The following is a 23,426-nucleotide window of genomic DNA, read 5'->3' as shown; positions in this document are numbered from 1 at the left end:
GGGGCAGGAGGATTACGTGAACCCAGGAAGCAGAGGTTACAGTGAGCCAAGATCACACCATTGCACTCCATCCTGGGCGATAAAGCAAGACTCTGTGTGAGTCTGTCTGTCTGTCTGTCTCTCTCTCTCTCTCTCTCTCTCTCTCACACACACACACACACACAGCAAATTCCCTGGCTATACCCTAGAAATTCTGATTCAGTGAACGTGGGTTGGAATTGAGAATGTTATTTTAATAATGTCCCTAAATTACTGTAATGCAGGTGGTCCAGGAATCAACTTTGATGGGAGAGCTATATCAGCACCTGAATCTTTGTACCAACTGTATTCTTTTTTTTTTTTTTATTTTTTTTTAAATTTTTTATTGGATTTTAGGTTTTGGGGTACATGAGCAGAGCATGCAAGACAGTTGCGTAGGTACGCACATGGCAGTGTGCTTTGCTTTGCTTCTCCCCTTCACCCACATTTGGCATTTCTCCCCAGGCTATCCCTCCCCACCTCCCCCTCCCACTGGCCCTCCCCTTTTCCCCCAATAGACCCCAGTGTTTAGTACTCCCCTTTCTGTGTCCATGTGTTCTCATTTTTCATCACCCACCTATGAGTGAGAATATGCGGTGTTTCATTTTCTGTTCTTGTGTCAGTTTGCTGAGGATGATGTTCTCCAGATTCATCCATGTCCCTACAAACGACACAAATTCATCATTTCTGATTGCTGCATAATATTCCATGGTGTATATGTGCCACATTTTTCCAATCCAGTCTATTATCAATGGGCATTTGGGTTGATTCCAGGTCCTTGCTATTGTAAACAGTGCTGCAATGAACATTCGTGTACATGTGTCCTTATAGTAGAACGATTTATAGTCTTTTGGATATATACCCAGTAATGGGATTGCTGGGTCAAATGGAATTTCTATTTCTAAGGCCTTGAGGAATCGCCACACCGTCTTCCACAATGGTTGAACTAATTTACACTCCCACCAACAGTGTAAAAGTGTTCCTTTTTCTCCACATCCTCTCCAGCATCTGTTGTCTCCAGATTTTTTAATGATCGCCATTCTAACTGGCGTGAGATGGTATCTCAGTGTGGTTTTGATTTGCATCTCTCTGATGACCAGTGACGACGAGCATTTTTTCATATGATTGTTGGCCTCATATATGTCTTCTTTCGTAAAGTGTCTGTTCATATCCTTTGCCCATTTTTGAATGGGCTTGTTTGTTTTTTTCTGTAAATCTGTTTGAGTTCTTTGTAAATTCTGGATATCAGCCCTTTGTCAGATGGGTAAACTGCAAAAATTTTTTCCCATTCTGTTGGTTGCCGATCCACTCTAGTGACTGTTTCTTTTGCCGTGCAGAAGCTGTGGAGTTTCATTAGGTCCCATTTGTCTATTTTGGCTTTTGTTGCCAATGCTTTTGGTGTTTTGTTCATGAAGTCCTTGCCTACTCCTATGTCCTGGATAGTTTTGCCTAGATTTTCTTCTAGGGTTTTTATGGTGCCAGGTCTTATGTTTAAGTCTTTAATCCATCTGGAGTGAATTGTAGTGTAAGGTGTCAGGAAGGGGTCCAGTTTCTGCTTTCTGCACTTGGCTAGCCAGTTTTCCCAACACCATTTGTTAAACAGGGAATCCTTTCCCCATTGCTGGTTTTTGTCAGGTTTATCAAAGATTGTATAGTTGTAGATATGTTGTGTTGCCTCCGGTGTCTCTGTTCTGTTCCATTGGTCTATATCTCTGTTTTGGTACCAGTACCATGCTGTTTTGATTACTGTAGCCTTGTAGTATAGTTTGAAATCCGGTAGTGTGATGCCCCCCGCTGTGTTCTTTTTGCTTAGAATTGACTTGGCTATGCGGGCTCTCTTTTGGTTCCATATGAAGTTCATGGTGGTTTTTTCCAGTTCTGTGAAGAAAGTTAATGGTAGCTTGATGGGGATAGCGTTGATTCTGTAAATTACTTTGGGCAGTATAGCCATTTTCACAATATTAATTCTTCCTAACCATGAACATGGAATGTTTCTCCATCTGTTTGTGTCCTCTCTGATTTCGTTGAGCAGTGGTTTATAGTTCTCCTTGAAGAGGTCCCTTACATTCCTTGTGAGTTGTATTCCAAGGTATTTTATTCTTTTTGTAGTAATTGTGAATGGCAGTTCATTCTTGATTTGGCTTTCTTTAAGTCTGTTATTGGTGTAGACGAATGCTTGTGATTTTTGCACATTGATTTTATATCCTGAGACTTTGCTGAAGCTGCTTATCAGTTTCAGGAGTTTTTGGGCTGAGGCGATGGGGTCTTCTAGGTATACTATCATGTCATCTGCAAATAGAGACAATTTGGCTTCCACCTTTCCTATTTGAATACCCTTTATTTCTTTTTGTTGCCTGATTGCTCTGGCTAGAACTTCCAGTACTATATTGAATAGGAGTGGTGAGAGAGGACATCCTTGGCTAGTGCCGAATTTCAAAGGGAATGCTTCCAGTTTTTGCCCATTCAGTATGATATTGGCTGTTGGTTTGTCATAAATAGCTTTTATTACTTGGAGATACGTTCCATCGATACCGAGTTTATTGAGGGTTTTTAGCATAAAGGGCTGTTGAATTTTGTCAAATGCCTTCTCTGCGTCAATTGAGATAATCATGTGGTTTTTGTTTTTGGTTCTGTTTATGTGGTGAATTACGTTGATAGACTTGCGTATGTTGAACCAGCCTTGCATCCCCGGGATGAATTCTACTTGATCATGATGAATAAGTTTTTTGATTTGCTGTTGCAATCGGCTTGCCAATATTTTATTGAAGATTTTTGCATCTATGTTCATCATGGATATTGGCCTGAAGTTTTCTTTTCTCGTTGGGTCTCTGCCGGGTTTTGGTATCAGAATGATGTTGGTCTCATAAAATGATTTGGGAAGGCTTCCCTCTTTTTGGATTGTTTGAAATAGTTTTAGAAGGAATGGTACCAGCTCCTCTTTGTGTGTCTGGTAGAATTCGGCTGTGAATCCATCTGGACCTGGGCTTTTTTTGAGTGGTAGGCTCTTAATTGCTGCCTCGACTTCTGACCTTGTTATTGGTCTATTCATAGTTTCAGCTTCCTCCTGGTTTAGGCTTGGGAGGACACAGGAGTCCAGGAATTTATCCATTTCTTCCAGGTTTACTAGTTTATGTGCATAGAGTTGTTTGTAATATTCTCTGATGATGGTATGAATTTCTGTGGAGTCTGTGGTGATTTCCCCTTTATCATTTTTTTATTGCATCTATTTGGTTGTTCTCTCTTTTCTTTTTAATCAATCTGGCTAGAGGTCTGTCTATGTTGTTGATCTTTTCAAAAAACCAGCTCTTGGATTTATTGATTTTTTTGAAGGGTTTTTCGTGTCTCTATCTCCTTCAGTTCAGCTCTGATCTTAGTTACTTCTTGTCTTCTGCTGGGTTTTGAGTTTTTTTGATCTTGCTCCTCTAGCTCTTTCAATTTTGACGATAGGGTGTCAATTTTGGATCTCTCCATTCTCCTCATATGGGCACTTATTGCTATATACTTTCCTCTAGAGACTGCTTTAAATGTGTCCCAGAGGTTCTGGCATGTTGTGTCTTCGTTTTCATTGGTTTCGAAGAACTTCTTTATTTCTGTCTTCATTTCATTGTTTACCCAGTCAACATTCAAGAGCCAGTTGTTCAGTTTCCATGAAGCTGTGCGGTTCTGGGTCGGTTTCTGTATTCTGAGTTCTAACTTGATTGCACTATGGTCTGAGAGGCTGTTTGTTATGATTTCAGTTGTTTTGCATTTGTTGAGCAGTGCTTTACTTCCAATTATGTGGTCAATTTTAGAGTAGGTGTGATGTGCTGAGAAGAATGTGTATTCTGTGGATTTGGGGTGGAGAGTTCTGTAAATGTCTATCAGGTTTGCTTGCTCCAGGTCTGAGTTCAAGCCCTGGATATCCTTGTTGATTTTCTATCTGGTTGATCTGTCTAATATTGACAGTGGAGTGTTAAAGTCTCCCACTATTATTGTGTGGGAGTCTAAGTCTCTTTGTAAGTCATTAAGAACTTGCCTTATGTATCTGGGTGCTCCTGCATTGGGTCCATATATGTTCAGGATCATTAGCTCTTCTTGTTGTATCGATCCTTTTACCATTATGTAATGGCCTTCTTTGTCTCTTTTGATCTTTGTTGCTTTAAAGACTATTTTATCAGAGATGAGAATTGCAACTCCTGCTTTTTTTTGCTCTCCATTTGCTTGGTAAATCTTCCTCCATCCCTTTATTTTGAGCCTTTGTGTATCCTTGCATGTGAGATGGGTTTCCTGGATACAGCACACTGATGGGTTTTGGATTTTTATCCAATTTGCCAGTCTGTGTCTTTTGATTGGTGCATTTAGTCCATTTACATTTAGGGTTAATATTGTTATGTGTGAATTTGATACTGCCATTTTGATGCTAGCTGGCTGTTTTGCCTGTTAGTTGTTGTAGATTCTTCATTATGTTGATGCTCTTTAGCATTTAGTGTGATTTTGGAGTGGCTGGTACTGGTTGTTCCTTTCTATGTGTAGTGTCTCTTTTAGGAGCTCTTGTAAAGCAGGCCTGGTGGTGACAAAATCTCTGAGTACTTGCTTGTTCGCAAAGGATTTTATTTTTCCTTCACTTCTGAAGCTCAGTTTGGCTGGATATGAAATTCTGGGTTGAAAGTTCTTTTCTTTAAGAATGTTGAATATTGGCCCCACTCTCTTTTGGCTTGTAGTGTTTCTGCCGAGAGATCTGCTGTGAGTCTGATGGGCTTCCCTTTGTGGGTGACCCGACCTTTCTCTCTGGCTGCCTTTAGTATTTTCTTCTTTATTTCAACCTTGTTAAATCTGACGATTATGTTCCTTGGGGTTGATCTTCTTGCGGAATATCTTTGTGGTGTTCTCTGTATTTCCTGGATTTGAGTGTTGGCCTGTCTTGCTAGGTGGGAGAAATTTTCCTGGATTATGTCCTGAAGAGTGTTTTCCAGCTTGGATTCATTCTCTTCGTCACATTCTGGTACACCTATCAAATGTAGGTTAGGTTAGGTCTCTTCACATAGTCCCACATTTCTTGGAGACTTTGTTCATTCCTTTTTGCGCTTTTTTCTCTGATCTTGGTTTCTCGTTTTATTTCATTGAGTTGATCTTCGACTTCAGATATTCTTTCTTCTGCTTGGTCAATTCGGCTATTGAAACTTGTGCATGCTTCGCGAAGTTCTCGTATTGTGTTTTTCAGCTCCTTTAATTCATTCATATTCCTCTCTAAGTTATCCATTCTTGTTATCATTTCCTCATATCTTTTTTCAAGTTCCTTAGTTTCTTTGCATTGATTTAATACATGTTCTTTTAGCTCACAAAAGTTTCTCATTATCCACCTTCTGAAGTCTAATTCCGTCATTTCGTCACAGTCATTCTCTGTCCAGCTTTGTTCCCTTGCTGGTGAGGAGTTTTGGTCCTTTCTAGGAGGCGAGGTGTTCTGGTTTCGCGTGTTTTCCTCCTTTTTTCGCTGGTTTCTTCCCATCTTTGTGGATTTATCCACTTGTCGTCTGCGTAGTTGCTGACTTTTCGATTGGGTCTCTGAGTGGACACCCAGATTGTTGATGATGAAGTATTTCTGTTACTTGGTTTTCCTTCTACCAGTCTAGCCCCTTCGCTGTACGACTGCTGAGGTCCACTCCAGGCCCTGCTTGTCTGGGGTGCACCTCTAGCAGCTGTGGCACAGTGAGGGATGCTACCCGTTTCTTTTTCTGCTATCTTTGTCCCAGGATGATGCCTGCCAAATGTCAGTCTTTTGGATATAGAGGGGTCAGGTAGCTGCTTGAGGAGACAGTCTGTACTTTATAGGAGCTCAACTGCTGAGCTGTGATCTCTGTTGATCATTCAGGGCTGTTAGGCTGCTTGCTATGTTTGATTCTGCTGCAACAGAGCTCATTAAAAAACCCTTTTTTTCTCAAATGCTCTGTGTTGGGGGGTTCGGGCTTTATTTTTGGATGTTCGTTGTGGTGTCCTGCCCAGCTAGGAGGCAGACTAGCCACTGTTTGCCTGCCGAGGCTCCGCCCTGCTGTTGTGAGGCTCGCCCTGTTGGGGCAGGCTCTGCTGTTCTGCTGTGGTCTCCACCACGCCCTGAGGCGGAGTCTCTCTGTTGTAGCGGGTTGCCTCGGCAATGGCAAGCTGCGTCAGCAGTGGGCGTGTATCTCAGTAGGGACAGGTTGCCTCAGCAATGGCTGGCTGCATCAGCAGTGGGCGTGTATCTCAGTTGGGGCGGGTTGCCTCAGTAATGGTGGACGCCCCTCCCCCACAGAGAGTCTCGGACCGACTGCACGGGGATCGTTTGAAATCGCCGTTTTGTTCGTCCCACTGGGCTAGCCCAAACGCTCTGTCCCTGCAATCCCCTGGGCTGGTCCACTGTCCAAGTCTCGTTCAGTCTCAAGTCCAGCCCTCTCAAGTCTCAGGTTGCCGGTTCAACAGGGCACCCGGACAAGCGCGCCCTGTGGGGAGTGCTGGGTAGGGCCGGCCGCTGCCACCCCGGCTGCCGGCTTCGCCAGGCAGAGGTACTGCCAGGCATCCCGCCAACTGTATTCTTTCAGCCTGTGCCAGTATCTCTGATGTTGTTATTTTATTATAAGTGATCTGAATTGTTGGATTATTAAGAAAACTTAAACTATTTGTTGGTGATTATCGTACTTGTTTTATAGTGGACAGTAGTCCTGATGAGGCTCTGGTACATCTACTTGCTGGTTTGGAAAGTGATGGATATCAGGGGGAAAGAAATAGGATGCCATCACCATGTCGCTCCTTTGGAAATAGTAAATATCCCCAAAACAGTGATGATGAAGAAAATGAACCACAGATTGAAAAAGAGGAAATGGAGCTTAGTTTGGTGATGTCCCAGAGATGGGACAGCAATATTGAAGAACATTGTGCCAAAAAGAGGTAATTTTTTAGTTATTTCAGTTGTTTTATTACTTTCTTTTATCATTATCCTTGTCCTTCAATCAGAAATTACTTATTACTATTCTTCATGATATAAAATACCTTATGAACTAGATTGACGTTTTAAAATTCATTTTTAGTGGTCTGTTTTTCTTGTGGCATATACTCCATATTTCAAGCAAAACAAAGTTTTGCTGCATTTAAAAAGATAAACCTAACTTTTAGAAATCATCCATTTATGTACACAGTATTTTAATATATGTGAGTAATAAATAGGGCAAAATTGAAGTGGCTTTCTATCTCAGAACTTAACAAAAAGAATGCCCTGTGATAGTTGAACTGTTGTATATCAGAGCAACAATGTACGGAGACAGCCTGAAGACAGGGAATGGCTTTAGGGTCTGATTAGACTAACGGAATTAAGGTTAAAAACAAATAAATAAAAGACTGAGAAGCAAACACTGGTATTCTGGTTTGTTTCTCAAAATAAATGATTAAGTTGGTGCTGTGGTTTTCTCGATCAGTCTCTGTGAACTTGATTGGTTTAAGTCTGCCCTTGAGTTATGTGCTCTGTGTATGGAAAAATCTAGGCCTATGAGCCTGAAAGACTAAGTATGCCTCTCCTTTAAACTTCTGTAGGCTAGATTAGAACTTTTTTGGACTAAATTTTCAACCCAAAACATCACTGAAAGATGAAAGAGGTTAATCCATAAATTCAGTGTCTACATGTAAATGGCAAATGTTTTAATTTTTCTTCTTAATACATCAGCTATAGAAATCTCCAGATATGATGTTAAATTCTTTCCTCTAACCTCGTCGCTGCTGTAATAATGGGCATAGTTGATCCTGTGATTAAATTTATGCTTGTATGCTCATTGACTGAACCAATTTGGTAAAAACTAAACCTAAACATTTTGTACGCATATATTAGAGAGTCATTGAATACTAGAAGCACAGTGTCTAGAAAAGGACCTAGTTAATTCTACTCTGTATATTGGATATTATATTCTGTGCTGAGTACCATATTTTAAGAATAGTGGGGAAGAAAACTAGAAGGATCTAGTGAGCACTGTCACTTTTGAAGAACTTCTGAATGGAGAATGTTTAATCAGAATTACAAGATAAATGAGAAATGCCTTTACATATTTTAAAGATTATCATGAGGAAAATGGCATCAACCTGCTCTGTATAGCTAGAGAGAACAAAATAGAATCATGTATGGAAGTTGAAAGATTTTGTGTATTACAAGAAGACAGCTATTAACAATTAAAGCCATTAACAATGGAAAGATTGCCCTGTGAGACAGCAATCCCCTTATATAGATTATGTGAAAACAGAAGTGTCTCAGGTTGGTTAAAAATTGTGTTTTGCATTGGGTAGAAAGTTGGACTAGACCTCTGATGTCTCTTTCAGCTCTGAAGGGAGTGATTTTTATGACAAATTGTGATTTGGAAAGGCTTAATGGAAAAACAGTTACAGTATAATAAATATAATAAAATAGTAATTTCCAATTTTTGAGATTAGAGACAGAAAAACCGATATGGATAGAAAAAAATGTTTGCCAATTCAGTTAAAGTGGAAAGCATCAAGTTAATTAATATCAATATGAGACAAAACTTAAAGAGACTGGACTTTACAGTCCATCTGAATTTCTCAGTAACCCTACTTTGTAGTTATAGTCAGCTTGACTGAACACCTTTACTACTTCCCTCTCTCATCTTCAGTATTTTCTCTTCAGCCCTGACCTCAGTGCCCCTTCACTCATCTCTGTTCTTGTTTATTCCAATTCAGAATGCAGGAATTGTGGTGTATTTTAGCCTTTGTGAAAAGGGTTATAAAGTTTATTTACAATAACTCTTTCTAAGTTACTATAGTAAGACATGTTAACAAAGCAAACTAAATATGCTTTTCTAGAAGTTAGAATTTTCAGATTTTATTGTTTTACTATAGAGTAACTTGGATACATTATAGAGTTAACTTAGATACATTATTATAGAGTTAACTTAGACACATTATTTACATCTGAGATGGCCTTTTCTAATGATCATACTCACCAGTGAATTTTAATATTCTCCAGATCACTGTGCAGAAGTAACCACAGAAGTTCAACTGAAGATGATGACTCATCTTCAGAAGAAGAAATGGAGTGGAGTGATAACAGTTTGCTTCTAGCCAATCTTTCTATACCTCAGTTAGATGGAACTGCAGATGAAAATAGTGGTAAGTAAAAAAGTCTGTGAGAAATTGGCTATTTACGATCTAAGATATATTTGATTTTGAGGTCAGGTGTCCTGATTCACACCTATAATCCCAGAGCTCTGGGAGGCCAAGGTGGGAGGATCACTTGGATTCAGGAGTTTGAGACCAGCCTCAGCAACATAGTGGGAGACTGTCTCTAAAAAACTAAAAAAAAAAAAATTAGCTCAGTGTAGTGGTGTATGACTGTAGTCCCGGCTACTCAGGAGGCTGAGGTGGGAGGATAACTTGAGCCCAAGAGTTTGAGGCTGCTGTGAGCTGTGATTGCTCCATGACATTCCAGCCTGGGCAACAGAGCAAGACCCTGTCTCCAAAAATAAATAAATACAATTTTGAAACTGTAATTATATTTTCTATATAGTTGGCTAAGTAAGGCTAAAGTGATGTTTTGTTTTTCACAACTTTTTCTTTTGAAAGAATGTAGATATATGATTTCTTTCTCATTTCTAGAAGGATATAACATTTGTTGATTACTGATTTCAAGCTTTGTAAACTGTAATGTTCTTGTGTAAGTAGAATAAGAAACTAAAATGTATGCTCAGTTTATTTGAAGTGATAATGTAAAGCATATTATTTTATGAACATTTTTAAAGTGACAGTATTTTTCCCTTATTCTCCAAAGGCGCTGAATAGTAATATAATCTATTTCTGATCAATGGAATATGTGTTTAAAATGATGACTAATAATTGTAACTAACTATATTTAGATTGAGTTATTAATGATAAGGATTACTTTTTTGTTAAGATAATCATTTTAAACATACAAACTTAATTTTATGTAATTTTTTTCATAGTGATAGTATCAATATCTTGATGTGGGAAAATGTCTTAAAAATTAAAAGAGTAAAGTGAAATGAATTATTCTTTCCTCCTCATTTCAGACAATCCATTGAACAATGAAAATTCTAGAACCCACTCTTCTGTAATTGCAACAAGCAAGCTATCCGTCAAACCCTCCATCTTTCACAAAGATGCTGCTACATTAGAACCCTCATCTTCTGCTAAGATTACCTTTCAGTGTAAACACACAAGTGCCCTTTCTTCCCATGTTTTGAACAAGGAAGATTTAATTGAAGACCTTTCACAGACAAACAAAAATATAGAAAAAGGTCTAGATAATTCAGTCACTTCTTTTACAAATGAAAGCACTTACTCTTTGAAATATCCTGGATCTTTAAGCAGTGGTGTTCATTCAGAAAATTCTCATAAAGAGAATAGTAAGAAAGACATCCTCCCGGTATCTTCATGTGAAAGTAGTATTTTTGATTATGAAGAAGATATTCCATCTGTTACAAGACAAGTACCAAGTAGAAAATATACAAATATTAGAAAAATCGAAAAGGATTCCCCTTTTATACATATGCAACGTCACCCTAACGAGAATACATTGGGCAAAAATTCTTTCAACTTTTCTGACTTAAATCATTCAAAAAATAAATTATCCTCTGAAGGAAATGAAAAAGGAAACAGCACAGCTCTGAGTAGTTTATTCTCTTCATCATTTACTGAAAATTGTGAATTGCTGTCATGCTCAGGGGAGAATAGAACTATGGTGCATTCTCTTAATAGCACCACTGACGAAAGTGGACTAAATAAACTTAAAATTAGATACGAAGAATTTCAAGAACATAAAACAGAAAAGCCAAGCCTCAGCCAGCAAGCAGCACACTATATGTTTTTTCCCAGTGTTGTTCTTTCTAACTGTCTTACTAGACCACAGAAACTATCTCCTGTCACATATAAATTACAACCTGGCAATAAACCATCCCGGTTAAAATTGAATAAAAAGAAACTTGCAGGTCATCAGGAGACTTCTACCAAAAGTAGTGAGAGTGGATCCGCAAAAGATAATTGTGTACAAAATAATCTTTGTAATAGTAATCCTGAGAAGGATAATGCATTGGCCAGTGATTTAACTAAAACAACTCGTGGAGGTTTTGAAAATAAAACACCCACAGATGGTTTTATAGACTGTCACTTTGGAGATGGAACATTAGAAACTGAGCAGTCCTTTGGACTATATGGAAATAAATACACACTTAGAGCCAAACGCAAGGTAAATTATGAGACTGAAGACAGTGAGTCAAGTTTTGTAACACACAACTCAAAAATTAGCCTACCTCATCCCATGGAAATTGGTGAAAGTTTAGAGGGAACTCTCAAATCTCGAAAACGAAGAAAAATGTCTAAAAAGCTGCCCCCTGTCATCATAAAGTATATTATTATTAATAGATTTAGAGGGAGAAAAAATATGCTTGTGAAGCTAGGAAAAATAGACTCTAAAGAAAAACAAGTAATATTAACAGAAGAAAAAATGGAATTATATAAAAAGCTTGCACCTTTGAAGGACTTTTGGCCAAAAGTTCCTGACTCCCCTGCAACCAAATATCCCATTTATCCACTAACACCAAAGAAAAGTCACAGAAGAAAGTCAAAACATAAGTCTGCTAAGAAAAAAACTGGTAAGCAACAAAGGACAAATAATGAAAATATTAAAAGAACTTTGTCTTTTAGGAAAAAACGATCACATGCTATTCTTTCTCCTCCCTCACCGTCTTACAATGCTGACACCGAAGATTGTGACTTGAATTATAGTGATGTCATGTCTAAACTAGGTTTTCTTTCTGAGAGAAGCACAAGTCCCATAAATTCTTCTCCACCTCGCTGCTGGTCTCCCACAGATCCAAGAGCTGAAGAAATCATGGCTACTGCAGAAAAAGAGGCAATGCTATTTAAGGGTCCTAATGTATACAATAGTAAGACTGTTAATTCTCGTATAGGTAAAAATAGTCGCGCAAGAACACAGGTTAAGAAATCAAAAGCAAAGCTTGTTAATCCCTCTGTAGTTACTAAGAAAAGGAACAAACGAAATCAGACAAATAAACTAGTAGATGATGGAAAAAAGAAACCAAGAGCAAAACAAAAAACAGTTGAGAAAGGTACAACAAGAAAGCATATAACACTTAAGGATGAAAAAATAAAATCTCAGTCTGGTGCTGAAGTTAAGCTTGCACTGAAACACCAGAATGTATCTGAACTTGCAGGTAGTTCTGGAGGCTCTCAACTACTTTTTAAACAGAAAGATTTGCCACTAATGAGCTCTGCAGTAGATCATCCCCTTTCTGCTCCTCTACCCATTGGAATTAATGCACAACAGAAGTTATCCGGCTGCTTTCCTTCTTTCTTAGAAAGCAAAAAGTCTGTAGATTTGCAGACATTCCCCAGTTCACGAGATGATTTTCATCCATCAGTTTGTAATTCTCTAGGACCTGGAATCTCAAAAATTAATGTTCAAAGGCCTCATCATCAAAGTGCTATGTTTACTTTAAAGGAATCAACCTTAGTTCAAAAAAATATATTTGACCTTTCCAACCATTTGTCTCAGGTAGCACAGAATACACAGATACCTTTGGGTGTAATGTCTCCAAAGATAGACGATAATGCAAATAATATACAAAAAAACTATTTGTCATCAGTTGGAAAGTTAAGTGAATATCGCAATTCCCTAGAAGCAAAGCCGGACCAAGCATATACCCCTAATTTTTTGCATTGCAAGGACAGTCAGCAGCAGATTGTGTGCATAGCGGAACAGTCCAAGCACAGTGAAACTTGTTCTCCAGGAAATGGAGCTTCAGAGGAAAGCCAAATGCCTAATAATTGCTTTGTAACTTCCTTGAGAAGTCCAGTCAAACAAATAGCATGGGAACAAAAGCCAAGGGGCTTTATTTTAGATATGTCAAATTTTAAACCTGAAAAAGTAAAACAAAGGTCATTATCAGAAGCAATTTCACAAACCAAAGCACTTTCTCAGTGTAAAAATCAAAATGTGTCAACACCTTCAGCACTTGGTGAAGGACAGTCTGGACTGGCAGTTCTAAAAGAATTGTTACAAAAAAGACAGCAGAAAGCACAAAATGCAAATATTACACAAGACTCATTATCTAATAAACATCAACCAAATAAAAATATTTCTGGTTCACTTGAACATAACAAAGCAAATAAGCGGACTCGATTGGTAACATCCCCAAGAAAACCTCGAACTCCCAGAAGTACAAAACCAAAAGAAAAAATCCCCAAACTTCTCAAAGTAGACTCTTTAAATTTCCAAAACTCTAGCCAGTTGGATAACTCCCTATCGGATGATAGTCCCATCTTTTTTTCAGATCCAGGTTTTGAAAGTTGTTATTCACTTGAAGATAGCTTATCTCCTGAACATAACTATAATTTTGATATTAACACAATAGGTCAGACTGGATTTTGTAGCTTTTATTCTGGAAGTCAGTTTGTCCCAGCTGATCAGAATTTGCCTCAGAAGTTCCTAAGTGATGCTGTTCAGGATCTTTTTCCAGGACAAGCTATAGAAAAACATGAGTTTTTAAGTCATGACAGCCAAAAATGTGATGAAGACAAGTATCATGCTGCAGACTCAGCCTCATGGATTAGATCTGGTACTTTGAGTCCTGAAATGTTTGAGAAATCATCCATAGATAGCAATGAGAATCATCGCCACAACCAGTGGAAAAACAGCTTTCATCCTCTAACAACTCGGTCTAATTCGATAATGGATTCTTTCTGTGTTCAGCAGGCAGAAGACTGTCTAAATGAAAAATCTAGATTGAATAGGAGTTCAGTAAGCAAAGAAGTGTTTCTTAGCCTCTCACAGCCAAACAATTCAGACTGGATTCAAGGTCACAGCAGAAAAGAAATGGGACAGTCTCTTGATTCAGTCAATACCTCTTTTAGTGCAATACTCTCCTCCCCAGATGGTGAACTTGTGGACATGGCCTGTGAAGATTTAGAACTGTATGTTTCAAGAAACAATGATGTGTTGACACCAACTCCTGATAGTTCACCAAGATCTACTAGTTCTCCCTCACAATCTAAAAATGGCAGTTTCACCCCTCGAACTGCTCACATTCTGAAACCACTTATGTCCCCACCAAGTAGGGAAGAAATTATGGCAACTTTGTTGGATCATGACCTTTCAGAGACTATTTACCAGGAACCATTTTGCAGTAATCCTTCTGATGTACCAGAAAAGCCCAGGTAATCAGAATTATTTTTTCCCTGGGGTCACTCTGAATGATTATGATAAATACAATTCTGCTGTAGGGATTGAAAAAAAAAGAATATAATGTATACAGCATTTGGTTACATGACGACTAGTTTTCTGTGGTACTGTATTTATTAGTATATCATTGTAGGAAGTATTTCTAATTACAGACTTATTAAAATTCAAACACTAACTGGATGGTTACACCTAGAGAAATTTATTTAAGTCGACTTGGATCTACTATTATTTAACACTGTATCTTCATTAAAAATTAGAGGTGCTCACTCTAAAGATGTCATGATACTTTAAAAGGATTACAATGATCATTGTTTAAATGGTATTTAATTTTTAAATGTTAAAACTTTTATACTGTTTTAAAAGAACTTCATTTTTAAATGTTTGAAAATGAGTATATATATTTTATATCTATTTCTAAATGAACTATATATTTGAAGTTGTTTTTATTATAAACCACTTTCTTTTCATGTGATTTCAACATCTTGCATTATTATTATTTTAATTTATGCAGTTATTAGGGGTGCAAATGCACTTTAGTTTCCATTCTCCTTTCTTTTAAGAATCTTTTCAAGTGGCCAGGTATGGTGGTGTGCTCACAGCACTTTGGGAGGCCAAGGTGGGAGGATCGCTTGAGCCCAGGAGTTTTCAGTCAGCCCAGGCAAAAAAGTGAGACTTCGTCTCTGTAACATAATTAGGCAGGGTGTGGTGGCTCTGCCTTTAATCCCAGCACTTTTTGAGGCTGAGGTGGGCAGATCCCCTGAAGTCAGGAGTTCAAGACCAGCCTGGCCAACATGGTAAAACCTCATCTCTACTAAAAATACAAAATTTAGTTGGGCATGGTGGTGAGTGCCTGTAATCCCAACTACTCGGGAGGCTGAGACAGGAGAATCACTTGATCCCGAGAGGCGGAGGCTGCAGTGAGCCAAGATCACCACTGCACTCCAGTGTGGGCAACAAAGAGCGAAGCTCCATCTCAAAAAAAAAAAAAAAAAAAAAATTAGCTGGACATGGTGGCATGTACCTGTGGTCCCAGCAACTCAGGAGGCTAAGGAAAGAGAATCACTTGAGCCCAGGATGTCAAGGCTGCAGTGAGCCATGTTCACGCCACTGTATTCCAGCGTGGGCAATAGAACGAGACTTTGTCTCAAAAAAATATCTTTTCATGGAATTGATAGACAAATGTGTGCGTACACGTGCACACACACACACACACGCAGCAAATAAAATGGAAACCACAGTACTGATTTATTTATAAGTAATTGAGTAGTTATGATTTACCACTTTCATCAATAAGTTAGGGCATATCTGATAAAAGCTAAATTGGGTAACATGGCTTAATCCAGAAAGTTTGAATGATGGTTCTTGTTCCTGACCCTGTGTCCGTGATCTCATATACTTAACCAGTTGTGGAGCAAGGCAGTTCATTTCAACTATCCATTCAGAAGCAGAAGAGGGTGGCTGGAACTGCTAAGGCAGGCCCTGTCTTAGTCTAAATCTTGAAAAGAGATATGAAGAACAGCAGAGGCCACACTGCATGTATGTACTGACCTGTGGCTGCACCATGTTCCTGACTCCAGTGAGGAGGGGGGAAGATAAAATATGAATATCATTATACATTTGTTCAAACCCATAGAAAGTACCACACCAAGAATGAACCCAAATGTAAACTGTGGACTTCGTGCAATTATGATGTGTCAACATAGGTTCATCTATTGTAACACATGTACTACTCTGGTAGGGGATGGTGATAATGAGGGAAGCCATGTATGTGTGGGGGCACAAGGAGTATATGGGAATCCTCTGTACCTTTCCTTCAATTTTGCCGTCAACCTAAGGCTGTTAAAATACTATCTTAAAAAAAAAAAAAGACAATGAATGCCAGGCTTTTACCCAGCAGAGTCATAATAATTCCTGAAGGAATCCATTTAAGAAAGGGATGAGAATGTGAAATGATGGATATATTAATTTGTTTCACTATAAGAACCATTTTACTATATACTAATATATGCCTTAAATGCACACGATGAAAATTTTTTTTTTTTTATAAAGGGGTGAGAAAAGGTGATCAGAAATGTAGAGTAAAAGTTCTCTCTTATAATGACTTGAAGGGTAGAAATGTCCACTCCCCAGCCCCTTTTCAACATATAGTGTTGTTTAGTACCCATATGGAACTCTTTTTGTTTCACTGCTGGAATATATGAAGTTTGTTCTTAGACATTAGTTTCCATCATTTTGGGGACTTTGTTGTTATCAGTAGTGATTATGGTATATTTATTTTTAGTTACCAAACTTAGTCATTACTTTTGTCTTGTTGTTATTGTCCAACTTTGACCCTTGTCCTGCAGCTAAAATAAAAAATAATCATTTAATCCCAGCACTTTGGGAGGCAAAGGTGGGCGGATTACAAGGTCAAGAGAGCCAGACCATCTTGGCCAACATGGTAAAACCCCATCTCTACTAAAATATAAAAATTAGCTGGGCTTGGTGGCACATGCCTGTAATCCCAGCTACTTAGGAGGCTGAGGCCGGAGAATCACTTGATCCAGGGAGTTGGAGGTTGCAGTGAGCCAAGATCGTGCCACTGCACTCCAGCCTGGTGACAGAGCAAGACTCTGTATCAAAAAAAAAAAAAAAAAGAAAGAAACTGTATATTTAATATAGAAAATTTAGGAAGTATAAAAGAAGAAGAAATAAAAATCACACCATTTTCCACCTAGTAAAAGCCACCATAATATTTTGATGTGTTTTTTTTTAAAGTATAGTTTTTAGTTTGGTTTTATGAAATGTGATCATACTGTAGTCACCGTATTAGATCCAAATTTTCCACTTAACATATAAACATTTTCCATATAATGAGTTTCTTAAATATTTTAATGGCTGCATATACTGTATCATGTATATATTATTGGATAGAAAGGCTGTTTCCTATTATGCCACTATAGATATTATGTATATTAATTTGTATGTATATTAAGACAATATTAGCATTTTCTTCCTAAAGCATTTCTTGTATTTTCGAGATTTTCCTTATAGTCTTAGAAGTAGGATTACTGAAAAATTTAAGGCTCTTGATATATATTATGAGATTTTTTTTCCTAGTGGGTTGTAGCAGTTACCATGCTGCTAACAATATGCAAGAAAGCTGAATTCACCATACCTCACCAATTTGCTATTCTTGACCTCATTATGACCTCTCTGTTCTTAGCATTGGAGTTGGCTGTGGTCACATGGTATGTGTATTCATTAACTTCAACAGCAGTAGTTCTATTTCTAATTTTCACATTGCCAAGAGTGGATGCAGGGACAGTGCTGGATGCTGGTTATGGAGTTAACTAGTAGGGGCTAAAGTATTTTCATATAAAGGGGACAGGGAACCATGGTAGCCCAGCTGCTCTTCCTTCAGCTTCAAATCAGAAAACGTGAATCCAGTTAGTGGAGTTTTTATGTAGAGAATGATGGTGACATTTGGGGAATCATGCCCTAAGAGAAGTAATTGAAAAAACTATGAATTATCTTTATATTCATAATAAAGTTACCATGAAGAAGCAGTAGACTTATTTTATGTTGCTATTGTAAGCAGAAATAATCAAGGGATTAGAGAAAGAGTTTTCACTTGATATAAACTATTGGAAATGAAACCAGACTGTTTTCATTAGTCATTTCCCACATACTCATAACACTGGTAACATTTAAGCCATGCATCCTGTGGGCTCTGCCAACTCCTAAGTTGTGTCAGTGTTAATCCCTGCCATGTAAAGGGAAGAAGGAATTAGAGTAATTTACCTTAATTGATTTTTTTTTTAATGTTTAAGAGAATTTGAGAATACAGAGATTCATTTGAATTGACTGGCTTTGCTAAACTATTGATACTAGAAAATATAGGAAGAAGCTATGAATAATATCCAAGGACATAGTATTTGAATGATAAATTACTTTATTGTGTTTATTCCTATGTGGTAATAATGGAAAGTTACTTTAAGATTAGGAGAGGAAAGGAATCTAAGTTTGTGTCTTCTCCTTGAAGGAAAGAAGGTTTCATGAGGCATTAACATAAAACAAAAAATAACCTTCTCTCTCTGAGATTAATGATAACTTCCAAAGGAAATTAGGTAGTAGTCATATACCTTTGAGGAAAAGCATATTGAGACTAAAGACAGAATGTACCTGCATAAAATAGAGGGGGCAAGGAAGAAAGAAATGGACAATTTTAAGAGTCCAAAAGAGACTTTAAAAATATCTAGGATGGGGAGTTAAATATTTTGGTAATTGCTCTTTGAAACAAAAACAGTTGTTCTAAAATGTGTTGTTTATAGGGAGATTGGTGGACGCCTCCTCATGGTAGAAACTCGACTTGCAAATGATCTGGCTGAGTTTGAGGGAGACTTTTCCCTGGAAGGACTTGGTCTGTGGAAAACAGCATTCTCAGCAATGACTCAAAATCCAAGGCCAGCGTCACCCCTTCGCAGTGGCCAAGGAGTTGTCAATAAAGGGTCAAGTAATAACCCTAAAATGGTTGAAGATAAAAAAATTGTGATTATGCCTTGCAAATGTGCCCCAAGTCGACAACTGGTTCAAGTGTGGCTTCAAGCCAAAGAAGAATACGAACGTACCAAGAAACTGCCTAAAACCAAGCCAACTGGAGTTGTAAAATCTGCTGAGAACTTTAGCTCTTTAGTTAACCCAGATGGTAAACCTGTAGTGCCTCCAAAAATGGATGTAAGTCCATGTATACTCCCCACTACAGCACATACCAAGGATGTTGATAATTCTCAGATTGCTATACAAGCACCAACCACAGGATGTAGTCAAACTGCAAGTGAAAGTCAGATGCTGCCACCAGTTGCCTCTGCAAGTGATCCTGAAAAAGATGAAGATGATGATGATAACTATTACGTTAATTATAGCTCCCCTGATTCTCCAGCTATTCCCCCTTGGCAGCAAGCAATATCCCCAGATTCCAATGCATTAATTGGAGATGATAGACCCTCATCACCAGTAGAGGAGCTACGTTCATTGGCTGTTGAGAACTTAAAGCCAATAAAAGATGGTATACAAAAAAGCCCCTGCAGTGAGCCTCAAGAGCCTCTAGTGATATCTCCAATTAATGCTAGGGCAAGAACTGGGAAATGTGAATCAATTTGCCTTCACAGTACACCAATCATACAGAGAAAACTTCTGGAAACGCTTCCTGAAACAACTGGCCTTAGCCCATTATCAATAGGTAAGTGTACAAATAACAGGAATTCTCTATAATTGTCCTTCAAAAATGGAAATGAAGGTAACATTAGACTGTAATGAAAATCAGAGCTTTTTAAATGAAGGTATAGCTCAGCAAATATTTTTTGTCGTGTCTTGGAAGTCATCACATAGAAACTTTTTTATGTTTCTGCTGTGAAATCTACTTATATTTGCTTCCACCCTGTTTCCTTGTGGGTGAAATACAAGAGCCCTCTCAGAAGGCTTCTTACTTGACATTTCTGTTGGCTTTTATACATACCCAAGTCTCCCACCTTTTAAAACAAAAACAAACCTGCTTTGACCTCACATCTCCAGCCAGCTTCTACTCTCTCCTCCCCTTCAAAGCCATGTTTCTTAAAAGATTTATCTAATTTGCCAACTCCAGTTATTTACCTCCTACCGATTTCTCAACCCACTCTAAACTGAATTCTGCCCCTTTCATTCTACCATAATAGCTCTTGTAAAGATTCACAATAAGCTTGTAGCTAAAACCAATAGATGTTCCTGAGTCTTCTTATGTCCTCTAAGCCATTTTCTTGTTGACCCTGCCTTCCTTTCTTGGAGCTGCTTCTCTACTTGGCTTTCCTCATTATTCTTAGTTATTATCTAAATGTTGGAGTTTATTAAGGCTTGGTTTTAAGCCTTCTTTATATCTTTCTCTAAATGATCTAATTCCTGTCCACAGGATTGCTACAGATAACTCGCAAATTTATGTTTCCAGTTCACATCTCTCTTTTAAGCTCCAGAACACTATATGCAATTACCTATCTGACATTTCCACTTGAATGCTAAATGGTACTTCAAGGTCAGTATTTTACAAATGAATTCATGATCTCACTGCACACATTCACGACCACCTTCCCAACACACATGAGTATCTACACATGCCTCCACATAAAAACCCATCTGGTCTTATTACAGTTTTCCTCATTTCAATGAATAGTGCCATCATCTCTCAATTATACAAGTTAGAAACATAGAATTTATTTTTAACACCTACCTGATTCCCTTACTACCCACCCTGTGGTTTCTAGTCCATAACCAAGACTTATCACTTGTTTATCTCCTAAGTAACCCAGATATATCTACTTTATTGTACTTCTGCCACCACAACCTTAGGCCAAGCTGCCATCTCTTGCCTGGGCTCCTGTACCAGCCAACTTCTCTACACTCTTAGTAACTTCCAATTCTTTTGTACAGTAATCAGGGAAAAATCCCCACTCTGTTCCTGGTTAATTACTATGCTCTTCAGATTTCACCTCAAGGAAAACTTCCCTAATCTCCTTGACCACATAAAAATTCCCAATTATATTCCCCTCTGTTATATTAATCCAATTATAATTTTATTTTTCTAGTGTGTTTAAGGAATGTCTGATCCTATCTCTAGACCCCCATGAGGTCAGAGATTATGTCTTTTCCTTCTCATCATAGATACTTGATAAATAAGTGAATAAATGGATTAAACAATTCTCTAGGATAATGACTGAGGTATAAACTCAGTAATTAAACATATATAAAATACAAAATGTTAAAATGTTATTTTGGTGGGAATCAGAGGTTTGAATTAGTTTCATTTTTAAATTATGAAATTTCGGGGGGAATTCATAGGACAGCACTCACAAGTGGTACTTAAGTGTTTGGAACAACAAAAGGTTCTTTAAAAACCAGAAGCAGGTAATTTTGATATACATATTAAATATGAAATTTCTTTCTACAGAACCAAAAACACAGAAGTTGAGTAATAAGAAAGGAAGTAATACTGACACTCTTAGAAGAGTACTCTTAACACAAGCAAAGGTAACTATACTAAACATTTTTAAAGATCAGTGGAAGATCCAGTTTTAATCCTAGATTTCAGTTAGATAATTGATAACTTGTCTCAATTAAAAAATTTTTGTTACTTAAATTTTTGCATCATTATTTGCATATCTTTGAGACAACAAAAAATTGCCTTTTTAAAAGTTTTTTTTGTTGTTGGGATCTAAAAGATTCTTATATGTAAATACAAATATTACAGAGAAAGTGAATATGATAGCCAAAATGTGGATTATGAGGATACAAATACATTAACTGATTACTGGCAAAATCAGAACAATCCAATGACAGCAGAGCTCAAGTAAGTGATTTTTGATCCCACCAAAAATATATCCTTTTTCTTGGTTTATTACTTTTTCTAAAATATAACCTTACTGATTTTTTAAAATTTATTTTACTAAGTAGCAAAGAAAAGCAACATTATTTACTACTGAAACTCTGGAAAGTCACAAATGTCTTTATTCAAATACTAAAAATATGACAAAACTTAGAATTATATGATTATGTGAAAGAAGTATACATTAGACATGCATCCTTGGAAATACGTGATAGAAATCACTTACATATTGGCCACTTCTCATAAATCTCATTAACTACATAAAATATATTTTAGTATTTCTTTGAGATTATACTTTCTAAACTTTCATTTATAAAACAGTATTATTGAATTCAACATATGTATATATTAAAAAATACTATATCAGTGTGTTGTGAATATAACAGTTAATAGATTTAGAAATCAGAAAAAAATAATTTTGTAAGAAATGGAAAGATTCCATTTTTTTCTCAGTCTTTGAAGATTATTTACATTGTTTTATTTAATTCATCATTCAGACACATGTTGTATTAGGGTAAAATACAAATTCAGTATTTCAAATCTTCCACAAATTTTAGCCAAAGTAGTTGCAAATATATTGATTGCTTGCTTGTCTTACTTCCAAGAAAGGTCAAGGTAAATGTCCATGTGGTATAAATGTCAACTCCCTACAAAACTGTTACTTTCAGCACTGGGGGCTTCTGAACTGAGAAATAACATGGTTTGCTTTTATTTCTACATACATCCAGTTCTGATACCTTTGTTAGCATGAAAATAATGTTAATAAAATACAGTTTCTTCTTGAACTTAGAGATGATACTAGTTTACCATTTATTTCTAAACACATAAAGCATATTATCCAGGAATAAGTAATCAAAAGAAAGAAAAACGATTGCTCACGTATCTTTTTCTGGTTGTGTGTGTGTGTATGTGTGTGTGTGCTCTTTTATAGAATCAATTTGCAGCAGTAAATACCCCAAAGAAAGAAACTTCTCAGATTGATGGACCATCTTTAAACAATACTTATGGTTTCAAAGTCAGCATAGAAAACCTACAGGAAGCGAAAGCTTTACACGAGGTAAAACTGCAACAGTAAGGACATTTACATTGTGTTTAATTTAACTCATATTTTATTCTACAAAACAAGCATGCAATTTTTTAATGAGGGAGAAATACATTGAATTCTAGCCTATTCATCTTGTTCTCATTTTTACTGTTTTATATATTTAGATGTTTATATAAAATAGAGAAACTTAAAGCATTTAATTTGCTGAGACTGCTTTGTGATTTAATATCTTTCACAAATCTCATAACTGAAATTCATCTTATAGATATTAAAATTAGAAAAGATTTTTGGGAGGTGGAGGTGGGACGATCCCTTGAGTCTAGGAGTTTAAGACTAGCCTCAGCTACATAGGAAGACCCTGCCTCAACCAAAAAATAAAAATATAATTAGACTAGCATGGTGGCACGCACCTGTAGTCTCAGCTAGTTGGGAGGCTGAGGTGGGAGGATCATTTGATCTTGGGAGTTCAAGGCTGCAGTGAGCTATGATTGTGCCACTGCACACCAGCATGGGCCACAGACAGCAAGACTCTGTCTCTTTGGGGAAAAACAAAAAAGAAGTCAGTCTGCATTTGGGGGATTATTATATTAAGATGTTATATCATGTCTGAAATGTGATATTTGCTTGCATTTTCTGTTCGGTTGTCTCTTTGGATTAGAGCTTGCTACAAAAGAGGATAAATTCGTTCATTCATATAATCTCTATGTAACCCAGTTATCCTCACAGTACAGGCTATCTGCCAAAGACTA

General features: G+C 37.3%; 1 protein-coding gene across 7 annotated transcripts in view; it reads left to right on the top strand.

Annotated features, from left to right (window-relative positions):
• Positions 1–23,426, top strand: part of REV3L (REV3 like, DNA directed polymerase zeta catalytic subunit) — a 202,051-nt gene that overhangs the window by 117,881 nt on the left and 60,744 nt on the right. For all 7 annotated transcript variants that reach the window (XR_013534485.1, XR_013534486.1, XR_004742016.3 and 4 more), the window contains 6 exons: positions 6,678–6,915; positions 8,993–9,135; positions 10,053–14,217; positions 18,556–19,463; positions 21,198–21,277; positions 22,564–22,689. Coding sequence is in view for 4 of the 7 variants with exons in the window: in XM_035296532.3 (XP_035152423.2) it covers positions 6,678–6,915; positions 8,993–9,135; positions 10,053–14,217; positions 18,556–19,463; positions 21,198–21,277; positions 22,564–22,689 (5,660 nt within the window). In the remaining 3 variants the exon portion in view is untranslated. The remainder of the gene's footprint in view (positions 1–6,677; positions 6,916–8,992; positions 9,136–10,052; positions 14,218–18,555; positions 19,464–21,197; positions 21,278–22,563; positions 22,690–23,426) is intronic.

The sequence above is a fragment of the Callithrix jacchus genome, chromosome 4 (genome assembly GCF_049354715.1).
Source record: "Callithrix jacchus isolate 240 chromosome 4, calJac240_pri, whole genome shotgun sequence".
In the NCBI taxonomy this organism is placed as follows: domain Eukaryota; kingdom Metazoa; phylum Chordata; class Mammalia; order Primates; family Cebidae; genus Callithrix; species Callithrix jacchus.
The sequence above is the reverse complement of the archived record's forward strand: the minus strand, read 5'-3'. Positions and strand labels throughout refer to the sequence as shown.